The 12150-nt window shown below is 37.4% G+C and overlaps 1 protein-coding gene across 2 annotated transcripts in view; it reads left to right on the top strand.

Annotated features, from left to right (window-relative positions):
* LOC136052994 (V-type proton ATPase subunit S1-like) overlaps window positions 1-12150 on the top strand; it is a 51357-nt gene that overhangs the window by 20237 nt on the left and 18970 nt on the right. For both annotated transcript variants that reach the window (XM_065743512.1, XM_065743513.1), the window contains one exon: window positions 449-534. In XM_065743512.1, the coding sequence (XP_065599584.1) occupies window positions 449-534 (86 nt within the window). The remainder of the gene's footprint in view (window positions 1-448; window positions 535-12150) is intronic.

The following is a 12150-nucleotide window of genomic DNA, read 5'->3' as shown; positions in this document are numbered from 1 at the left end:
ATACATAGCATGCCCCAGTACTGCTGCTGCTTCTCAGTGATCTGTGCTTGTAATTCACAGACTGGTACTAGTTGTTCTTTATTATTATTTCTTTATTTATTGACTAGTCTTCCTGCTCTCACCTCTTGAAGGATTTATTCTTCTCTTGCTTTGAGTTTTTCTCAAACTTCTACATTTGAGGTATTTTTCTTGTATTTACTTGTCATCTTCAAAACTACCTTTTCTTTTTCTGAACAGGTTTAATCCATTTGTTTTTGTATTGTCTCACTGCAATTGTTCATTTTTCAGGACACTGAACATGTCTTAATCCCATTTGTACCTATTGACATATGAATAGTACCGGCAACTAAATTGCATAAATAAACTAAATAAACTTTGATGACTACTGTAGGATTATAGCTTCCTCAGCATACAGCATTTGTAAAATTATACGTGTTTCTATTTATAGACAAAATAATTGGAAGACTGACCAGGGATCTGCAGGAACGAGGGATTCATTTTTCAGTAATTTATACTGCAGTGAGACCTTCAAGGGTGAGTAATCTTCAGTGCCTAGAACTGTCAAGTGGTTGTCATATAGCAACTTAATGTTCACAAAGGAATGCTGTAGATGATTTTCAAGATTACACGTGCAAACAATCTATATTACATGAGGTTTTGGCCTGAAATGACTGCATGGTTTTTCATGCACAATAGCTGTATCACAGAACTGCTAAAATCTAGGAGGCTGTACATTCACTGTGTCTTTAGTTGTCCTTAGAACTTATTTTTAATGACTATAATAACACAGTTTCCAGCACCGTTGCTAATCGTCAGAACATCGTGTATGGATCATCGTATCATGTTAGCAGTAAGCAGCAATGCAGAATAGCTACTTATGTAATCTGTTCTGTATGACATACTGGTTGTCATGAATCAATATTTACATTTTAATGAGATTAAATGACTTGAGGAAAACAGAATGCAGCTCCCTCTAAAATGAGGTGTGGGAGGGATATGTTGTGTCCTGTGAAGTAGCCATTTCAAACAAAATTGTCTGACCCAGTGGGTAATACAGCTGAGCTGCTAATAGGATACTTAGTCTATTTTTTAAATTCAGGCTCAGGACAGAGCCAGTTGAAAAAACAGAAGATATATTTTTCTTGGTTTTGGAAACAGGAAAGTCCTTTCTGAGGTTGTCTAGATCTCCAGTGAGCCCTGCAGGTGGGATCTTGAGAAGCTGGAGGGTTTACAGGAGGGTACACTACAAACACTATGAATTGTTTGTAGCCCAAGAATACCTAGAAAACCTGCTTTAAATGGGTGTGGAGGGAAGTCTGTTTTGTTCATTCAGAAGAAAAGTAGGAACTTGACTGCATTTCATAAATGCTCCTTTTTTTTAAAGCCAAGATTGGGTGAGTTTCTCAAAGTTGTCCTAGGTTTGATCAGAAATAATCTGTGTTTTTACAAGGAAGTAGCCTACTGAACTTCTGGCTACATAATCAGAATGGTCCCTTCAGACTGCAGGCAAAAGGTTAATGCTACTAAAGAAAAACAGTGCTTTCTTCAATAATCCATTCAGTAAACTTCACTTCCAGAGTCTTAGGTTTCAAGACTGTAGTTAGAACACAGACATCAGACAGAGCAGCATGCAGAAGCTCACACTGGTACTCTTGTGATATGCATTTCTTTGGTTTTTGGGTTTTGTTTTTTTTTTTGGTTGCAAATACTGCATTTTTTTTCTTTTAAGGAAGATATAACATAAAACTTACTCAGTTATTGTGTCACTTCTCAGTTGAAATCAAAGGGGCCTGGGCATTCTTAGCTGAAAATTCCATTTAGAACAATTAGAATGAAAAATATTTTTAATTAATGAAAGAATTGGTATCAAGAGAAGGAATTTTTAGAGTAATTTTAAAAGTTTGTTGGATTTTAAAACTGCGTATTTTAAAAGACTTTCTAAATTAAAGTGACTTAGTTTGAGCAACTGAAGCACTTCTAAATAATTAAAGCAATGTACTTGAGATGTTCTGCGTTTTAAAAAGTAATTTAAACTTTCCTTAATTCTGTGAATTTAATACCATATAAAACTATTGGAACTATTTTTTACACAATTACTTTAAGTTACTGCAGTGCATGCAGGGTTATCAACTTCTGTTTGGGGCTAGGAGAGTCAAAATGGAAAGTGCTGTTCAAGATTTGTCTGTCTTCATTTGCATGTAACCTCTTCTTAGTATGTATTACATGTATTTGGTGTGCTTGAACTGTGGAAGCTGTAAACTGTTCTGCAGCCATGACTTAGAGGTCTGATTCCCTCTGCTGAAGCTGTAGCCACCATATTTAATGATCTGGGAGTTACAGGGTCACTTCCAAGTGATAGCCTAAAACTCAATATGAGAAGTGAAAGGCTTTCATTGTGTGGGAAAAGATTTTGCATAACTCAGTACATTTGAATATCAATACCAGTCATTTCCTATGAAAGATTTGCATTTGCTAAGTGGACTTTTTTTCCTGCTGAGGAGGAAAATGAGCTTTAAACATGACACTCTTAAGAGTTAAGGAAAAAAAAAAAGATCACTTTCTGGTGGGTTAAATTAATATGCAATGAGAAGCTTCCATACTCTGGAGTTGTGATATATTTCTGTCTTGTTAGCTATACCTCTGCTGCTGGACAGTTAATGGCTTCATAGCATCTTGTTTCATTCATTCGTTCTTCCATTGCCTCAAGCAATAAATAAATAAATGTGAAAAATGCGTATATTGGAAAAGATTCCAGATTGGTACTGGCTTAGCAGAGGCTGAATTAATGACACAGGAAGCAAAACTCTGCTATGACTAAGTCGCTATTCTGATTTGATGAGGGAGAGCTGCTCAGTTTAATCAGTATAGCCACAGATCCCTTTGGTCTGTCATAGCTACCAGATAATAGCCCCAGTACACGAAGTTTCAGAACTTGGAGCTGGGAGGCAGAATTAAGACCTTGAAAGAGTCTGATTGAAACATGGAATGGTTCTCTGTTCAGTTGATGTATAACTAAACTGCCTTCCTCCAACAAGGGAAGTGCCACGTCTTATGACTCTTGTCAGATGCTTTGCCCTTGAGGTCTGGCTGAGTTGCGCTGACACTGAGAGAGTGGTTTGTGTCGTCTAATTCTGGGCAAGTGAAATGTAGACGTCATCAACCAAGACTCTCTTTACAGTAAAGGACTGAAATGGTCTTTTTAGGGTGTATTTCTTCTGTCTCTCATAGATGGTTGCTGCAGGATGAGAGGAAATTTGCCCTTTGTCTCTGAGAAGTATAATGACAATCTACATGTTTAGGTCAAATTTCAACATAGGTGTTTAGTAAGGCAGTGCTTGTTGAGCAAGAGCTGTAATCTTGTTCTTCATCAGAAAACAGAAACTTGTCTCAAGACTTGAGGGGTCTCTTGGAAAGACCTTTCTTCTGCTTGAAACTCAATTGATAGCTTAGTTTCTTTGGGAGAATCAACTCCCTCCCCAGTCCCTGTTCCACTCTTGCATCAGGAAGTCATCTTCCCTCCAGAGGGAGCATTTCCTTTCTTCCTCAGTTCCTGTGAAGACTGAGATGCTGGAGATGGTGGAGAGCTCTCATCTGGAGAATCAGGACAAGGAGATATGCTGGCCTAAACTGCCACGTACTGCTGTCTCCTGTTTAGACCAGCGTCCTTTTTGTTTCTGAACTCCCTTAGAATTGTAGTGGAGGAGAGGACTGGAGGAGCTAGGATTCAGTCTATTTATTGATAGACTGTGCTACATATCTCTTCTGGTCTGTCACCACCAAATCTTGCTCATCAAGGAAATTACTTCTGTGTTCTCTGATGAAAGCATACAGAATCCTCATGCCAATATCACAAAGGGAGTATGATCAGGTTTAGCTTACTTTTTGAGTCTTCTTGAACGTATGAATTTTAGTGTTTTTGGGAGCTGTGGTCCAAGTTAACCCGTCCTGCTTATGCTCACTGTTAGCTAGATTTTTTTTTGCTTGTGTCCATAGTCCGTGACGTTGCTTGTTCTGTTGTAACTGGAGAGGTTTGAAGACTGTGGTGACTGAAATACAGGTATGCCTCAAATTGTGAATCTCCTGATGTTTCCCATCCTTCCGGTCCTTGTGCTGTCCATGTCAGTTTTTTACAACTCTGCTTCTGAAACTTCTGCAAGACAGTTTTATAGTTTCCTAGTTGGATCAAATTCTGAAGAGATGAATATTGCCAAAAGGAGATTTGTGGCTACCTCCCAGCTGATGCTCATTTTGTTGACACCACTTTTTACAGATGTATTGTGAAGTGCTGTTCAAACCTCCTCTACTGCCTCCACATTTTCTGTTTCATCTACCGTGGGCTTTTGACTGCTTCACTGTACAAGCTGTCAGCACTAGGTAGCATCTAAGTTTCCTGAGTCTTTGGTCCCACAAAGAGCCAAGCAGTCTGAGCTGCAAGATCAGCCATAAGTAACATGGGCAGCACCAGTGGTTGACTCTTCAGAAACTCTCTTGAAGGTATAGATCCTCAGGTGATACAGAAGTGAGCCTCAGTTTAAAAAGACTTTTATCTTCTTTGGCAAGTATCTGTGGTTGTATTTTCTTTGTTTCTGCTTTTTCCCTACTGCATTTTTTTCAAGTGCATTTTGCGGTGCTGCATCTTCTGCTGGAATGCAGTGCCTCTCTTTTGATCACCACTCTGAGGAGAATAAACACTGCAACAACCACCCCACTGACTTCACAGCTTAATTAATTAAATGCTTTAAATGGTTAAATATAATGAAACATTATAATGGGAGCTTTCCTGTGGGCCAAATGTTAGAAAAATGCTTATAATACCACTTACTGGAGTTGAGGTTGTAGGGTAGATGCCCTCATGCATCATTAAATAGGGGGAGACAGTTAATCATTTACTTTTGTATTTTTCACATTTGAAGGAACAATTATAGTTTGAAATAGTATAATAAAACATCAGGGCTTCCAGCATCAAAGAGGAAGCAGATGAATTCTTCATCCTTTAGTCTTCTCCCTCTTCTTATAATTTCATTATAATAAATAAACTTTAACTTGTAGATGAAGAATATGAACTTAATTATTTCCCAGCTAACTCAGTTTTTTTCTACTTAGATGAGTAGAGTCTTTTTAAATAATTACAGAAGAACTGCTTAAGGCTGGTTGAAGCCAGTTATGTGTTGCTGTAGAGCAAAAAGCAAAAAGAACAAAACATTTAGCCAAATTAGTGTGGAAATTCAGTGCTAGGGATGTGAGAATTGCTAGCTAGCAGTTCTATGTAATTCGTTCCATGTGTTAGTGAGGAACTGTAAGCTAGTGTTTTACCTTTAACCCTGGATTTTGTGCTACTGTTTAGTAGACACTGGTGTTAAGAATCACTTAATTTAAACATGTTTTGCAAGTTTTGCTTTCATTTTATTCTTCTGTTTTTTTATATATAAAGTGTACATTGACTTCGCTGAGAAATGAAAGGTAGCACAGAACTGAACTATTATTCTTATCTGATGAGAACAATCTTTTTCCTTTTCAGTTTCCAACTTTTAGCGTATAGGTGGATTCCATGGAAACAAAATTAGAAAACTTTTTTAAATTTCAATTTTAAATTAAGGACCAAGAAAACTGGGATTCTGAAAAAGAAAAGCCAGAAAATGTACATATAAGAACTGCCAAGAAAACTCCTAAAAATTCATTAATCTACAGCTAGAGGTCATAAAAATATTTGGTCAGATAAAAATTAAGTCTAAGACTAAAATAAAATAGAATAAATGGAATACACAATGACAAGCAACCTTATTGATTTGGCATTTTGGCAGCATGTTAAAAACCTTGTGGAAGGAAAATATCAAGGTAGAGGTGTTTCTGGAATGACAGATTGGCAAAGGACTGATTTTAAAGTTTGAATTCAAGGATAGAAATATAAGTGTTCTAGGATTTCCCATAGTATCTTGGAAAACAGATTGTACGTAGTATCCAGTTGATATGATTTCAGTGTAAAGTTTTAATTTTAAAACTGGAACAGTTATGTATCTGTGGTACTGTCAGTTGCCCAGTTATCCTCTAATTATGTTGACTGACTCTTAGAATGCAAACCGTTTGAAGACAACATATTAAAAGTTCAAACTAAATGTATAAAATCAGTTTTGAGAGGTCACTTCTTTCCTCTTGCCCTCCTCCCCAAATAAAAATGTCCCAAACTCGGTCAAGCATAACCACAGAGTGAAGGAGGTAAGGCTATTGAAAGTAATAATAAAACTGTGCTTCAAAAAGTTAACATCTTGTATGTGTACAGAAAATGGGAAGGAACATAAGTTCTTGCATGCAAAGTGTGAAATCGTAAGGGACATTCTTAGAAGTAATATGCAAAAAGATGTGAAAATACAGAAGTTATGTAGACAGGAGTGCTTTCAGAGAGCACTAATCAGAATGGGAGAATCTGAAAAACAAGTGACAACACTGTGTTCTTTGGAAGGCATAAGATATATATGAAAAGTGATCCTGTTGCTACAGTAAAAAGTGGTGTTACTTGGTAGAGAAAATAAAAAAAAAACAAAAAACAAACAGGTAGGAGTCGTGGATAAAAATAAAGGATCAGTGTTTACAATGGAGAGAATTATCAGTGGAATTACATAGGGATGTGCTGTCCACAGAGTCACTGTCAGTGTGGAAGGGGAGCCAAAATCTGTAGGCACTGCAGTTTGTCAGTGTACTGATGAGTTAGAGAAACAACTCACAGCACTGTGCTACTGGGTGATAGAATGACAGATGAAATCCAGTGTTCTGGAAAGTAACACACATGAGGAAAACCTTAAATATACATATTGCACTGTGATGAGAGGCTGCTATTTCTCAGAAAAGAGATTACAGTGTGTCTATGAGCACATCTCTTGGAATATCACAGTGCTCAGCAGTAAGATGAAGAGCAAGCAGAAGGAGGAATTGTTTGGAAGAGAGTAAAGCAGCAAGCATCATTTATTTCACTAAGTAAATATGGTGAATGCAAGTCTGTGAGTGACATAACGTGTGTGATTCTGGCCACTCCATCTCCAAAGAGGATATTAGAAGTCAGTGCAAGACATAAATATTTTATCTAGAAAAAGCGAAAGTTCAAGGGGAAATAATAAATAAAAGCAGCAATAATGTGGAGAAGTTACACAGGAAATAATTATCAACAGTCTCTGGCCACTGTTGATGATGATTGGAACGTACTGACCACCATCAGGAATTCAGGAGCATCAGATTCCTTAAAAGCAACATTGCTTATCTTTGGATGACAGAAGTATGTAGGTCACTCTGAAAGTAATGCCTCCTATTTATTTCTATGAAAAGTACAACAGATACAAAGAGCACAGTAACAGAATGTGATCAAGCATATTCTCAGATACAAAACACTGTTTTTCCAGTGATGAACACAAGCGTGCATTCTGCGTCTGTAAAAATCTTTACCAGCTGAGGTGATCTACTGTTGCTGTAACTGCTGCTGAAATGCACCACCCATTGCCTCACTGTACCATCCGCTGTTTGGTCTCCATAAACATTCAGCAAGTATAAATTAATATCATTGGGTGCAAGTTTTTCATCATGGAGAAATGCAGTGACACACCTTTGCTTCATCAGCACTTCCATGGCAGAGTGCCCGTTTGCTGCCATCTGTCGTATAGCAACAAAATGTAATGGAATATTGGTGGAAAGATTCAACCTCTACTGCTGTACCACCAACATTCACCTTTGACTTTGTTGGCCAACATAATAAAATAGGAGGCATTACTTTTGAAGCAGCTCTTGTACATTGATTTCTGTGATTTGGTAAACTAACAGAAGTCAGAAAGGAAGGAAGAGCTCCTGTTCATTTGTGCAACCTTCAACTCTTGAAAGTCTCTATTCCAAAGATGACAAGAGTCAAGGAAGGTGTCCTGGGACAATTATTGTTTTTATTTACCCTTTTTCTTATTCTTTATCATCCAGTTATTATCAGTAGCACTGGAAGAGAACTTGGTGAACCTTTGATCTCACAGACTGTAGCTGATCTTGTGTCTTTACCTGGCGATGGCAGGTTGGGATATTGACATAGCATTTCTCTATAACAGGAATGTAAAAGGTAATATGTAACATATTTAACTACCCAGAAGAGGCAGCCAGCAGACTAAAAAAAGCTCTGCAAAAGAAGTTTATGGACTTTTCTCCTCATGCTTTCCTGTGGGGCTGGTGTAGAATTGCCACATCAAAACATGGCAGCTGCACATAAATCATTGAGTTGGCAATTGGAAAATCTATAATAAAAAACAATTGTGTCAGCTGGAAATCAGGTTGGTTTCACCCTGAACTCTGTGCAGTTTTCCCTACTTCATTGTAGTGGAACACACTGGATTTTCAAGATTTTACCCCCACCTTGGTAAAGATCTGCGCGTTGCTTCTGGAGCTCTGAAATCCCTTCCCTGTTTATTGCTACAAATGATCCAAGGGAAGTCTGTATTCTGATCAAAGAGAAATTTATATTCCCACTGTCTCTGGGCCTTGAGGTTCACAGGCACAATCTTCAGAGGTAAACAAGGATTCCCACTTCGAGGAAGTGAGAGATTAAAAAGGGGAAAGTGATCCCATTCACCCAGAGAATCACAGTGTTTGTGTCTCCTCCCAGTATATTCTTGGTTCTGAAGAGCAAGGAGTTCTGTGCTGTGGGACAAGAATGCTCATGCATGTGGTTGAAACACCAACCTGCAGGACTTCTGTATTCCTTTCCTCTGCAGGAAGTTAAATAAAGCTGCAAAAAGAACAATCTGGTGTAACCACAGGGCTACACCATGTCATGGCAAAAGCTTTTATTTCCTGCAACATTTGATTTCTAGGGTGACCTCTAGTCTGTGCTAAAGACAGCTATTAGGACAAAGGCACCCTTTACCAGCACATGACAAAAATTTGCCAGTAATCAGTAAAATGCATATCCCTGATGTCTGGGAAATGTTTGTTGTCTAATGGTAGGCAGTGTAACAAACCTGTGTGTTTTAAGGCATCCAATCTGTAACACGGTTAAAACTAATTAGAAGAAATTTGAATTGTTTCATTTTCAATTCACCTGGCGTATTCTATTTCATCTTTCCCTTCATTTTAGAAGATAATTCATTCACTTTATATAGTACAACAGAATGTTAGAATTGTAAAAATTCAGTGTTTTTGATAGGAAGACATTTTGTCAAGCAGCTCTAGATCTGCCAAATTTGTGCATGTAGAAGTTATATTTTCTCTGTTTTCTGACTGTTACCCTGTCTGAGATCCACTGAAGTATTAGACTTGATCCAAAGCCATCAGCTAATGACTTTCTGCCATTAGAAGCAGGCAGAAAGAGAGGCCATCATTAACTTATGCATTACTATTGTACATATGCAGCCATTAGTTCTTAAGTTCAGCATGCACACCTCTAAAATTAGAGTAGGAGATGATAATTAATTACAAAGCTTTTTTATGACTTTAGCAGAGAAATATGTCCTTGCTTTGATGGATAGTTCTACTGAAATGCTCTCTCTAAAAGTTACGTTTATTAAATACTACAGGCTTTTCCATAAAAATCTATTAACCTGGAATTACATGCAAGCACATTAGTTCACAAAGATTGCACATTAGAGCTTCAGCAGAAAAAGCTGAGAATTAGGCCAGGTCGGTAGTAAAATACTACCTGTTACAGAAATGCTTGTGTATTGAAATATAAAGTTTTCCTTTCTGAGGACTATACTACCCATGCCTTCCTAGCTGACAGCTTTGGATTCAATAGAATTTCTGTCAGATAATAAATGGTATCTTTCTTGCTACCCATTTTGGCTTAGAAAGTTGTCAAACTCAGAAAACAAACAAGAAAAGACAAGGAACCCATCCTTTTCCTGCCAAAATGCCACAGGCATTTTGTTTAATTTGTTAATGGAAGCATTATTGTAAAGTGGTACCTGACATGAGATTTAATATTACATGGCATGTTTTGTTGTTCTGTCCTTGTCATTTTTCTAAAACTTCAGTGTTTACAATTTTAGCCACATTGCAGCTGTTGTTCTCTGATGGGATTTCTGTTTTAACCCAAACGATTGAGTCATTTCACAGATAGATATTTAATGATTCATAAGCAGCAGCATACTATGTTTTAGTGCAGTGCAGCATGTAAGTTAAACCCCTGATATTCTAACAGCAAGATAGCTTTGCCTCTGGGGCTTTCAGATGAAACACTGACAAAATCCCAGAACAGAGTAAGGAAGATTTCTCGCCTTATGTGCAGAACTATTGCAAGGTGAATGTTAGATCCTACTTTGCCTCTTCACTGTTGAAAACTCCTGTGGAGTCACTAAAGCAACCCCTCTATAGTGCTGGAAGAACATTGGTCTTTTGTTTTCTAGTACACCTCACCTTACAAAGTTCAGTTTTTCAAAGTTTATCAAGGCGTGGCAGGGATCAATAACTAACAGCCCCAGAGGTGGCAGTTACAACCAGCTCTGTCAGAGCTTGCGTGGACTGGAAACTGGCAGGAGATTAAGGAAATTATGAAGGTGAGATTGATAATGCAAGCTTAATTGTATCAACTGGATGAATGAACTAAGCTTTGGTGGAAATACAGCTGTTTTGAGGCAAACCCAGAAGGTTTTGTTTAAGCTCATCAAGAAAAAATGAAATTGTGGTAATCTTCCAACATGAATGGCTGTTAGTTCTAAGATGAGCTTTTTCTAAACTTTCAGATGTGGTTTTCATTTATATATATACCTTCCAGCTACACGCAACTGTCAGAAAAATTAAGTGGATTACTGAGTGTAAGAAAACGGAGTAAAAAGTAAGCACTTTTTAATCAATTTTCTGTAAAAAAAAAAGCTTTTTTCAACTTCCGTGTTCAAAAAACACAGTTTGCTTGAATTATTGGCCTTTGCCTTTTGATTTTTCAAAACTAGATAGACAGTGCCAGAATCCTCTCAAAAGTTCCTTCAGTGCAAGTTCTGACCTTCTCCAAAAGGGTTGGGACAAACAGTTGGAGATGCTGGAAGCAAAGAATGTCATTGTCACACTGAACACAGTATTATTATATGGAGAGTCTGACCATCTGAAAAGCATACCGGTGTTTGGATTTTCATTTATTACAGACAAACCCAACGAGTAGTAAGAACAATATGTAAATTTTAAAGCGAAAATGTAATTTCATTGAAGTTACAGTAAGAAACGTAAGTGTAGTATATAATACCATCATACTGTCCACATGTCTTTCTTCAGTCAAGATGATAGGCTTCCCTGTTGTGCAGATTAGTCATCCGAAGTGCTATGCAATCAAAATTCTAAGTGGAGGAAGAGAGGTACTTATGGATGTTCATGTTTTTAATTCTCCTGTGACTACACTACATTTGGGGGAAAAACAATGTTGGTAGCTCTCCCAGCCCTAGGAGTGATGCATTTCACCCTATCTGCATTTTTCAGTGATGTAGCCCACCAGACCCCCATCTAATCTCAGTCCAGCCTTCACTACATATCTCTCTCCTCTTCCTGCAGCAGAAAGTCCTCATCTTTTTTCACATCTCCCATGGCAACTTGGATTCTATATAGAGATACAAGAAAGTGGGGAAAACAGTTAGTTGGAGTGGGTATTCCCCTTAGCAGTCTAGAACTGATGTAAAATCTGTAGCTTCTTTTTATGTCAGAATTGCCTGAAATAAGGCCCAACATCTAATGTTAAAGCTGGGGATATTGGCATTGAAATATTGCTTGAATAATAAAGCTGATAGATTCTTCGTTGGATTAAATCTATATTATATAGAAGTCTGCAGTACTTTTCCCTCCTATTTTGTATACTAGATTAAAAAAAAAAAAGATTAGTTAAAAGGATTCAAATGAGTTTTAATAATGTGGTAGGTGACCAGGACGTTGTTTTCATTAGGATAATTGTACTTGGGGTAGTTTTCATAAGTTAAATGTAAGTAGTGAATTTAAGTGTGGCAGCTCCTTCCACTGTTACATAGTCTGTTTTACACATATTTTGTTTTACTGTTTTATGCATACTCTGTTTTACTTTCTGAAATCGATTTTTTTTTGTGGACCAGTTCCCGTTCTTCCTCAAGTTAACTGAAAAAGCATAGGGTAAAAATCAGTTAAAAGTTGGAGCAATAAAATAACAGGAAATACTGTATTTTCCTTCAGAAAAACTGGGAC

This window comes from Cyrtonyx montezumae, unplaced genomic scaffold (genome assembly GCF_038088225.1).
Source record: "Cyrtonyx montezumae isolate F1298 unplaced genomic scaffold, pur_monq_1.0 scaffold_3, whole genome shotgun sequence".
Taxonomy (NCBI): Eukaryota; Metazoa; Chordata; class Aves; order Galliformes; family Odontophoridae; genus Cyrtonyx; species Cyrtonyx montezumae.
The sequence above is the reverse complement of the archived record's forward strand: the minus strand, read 5'-3'. Positions and strand labels throughout refer to the sequence as shown.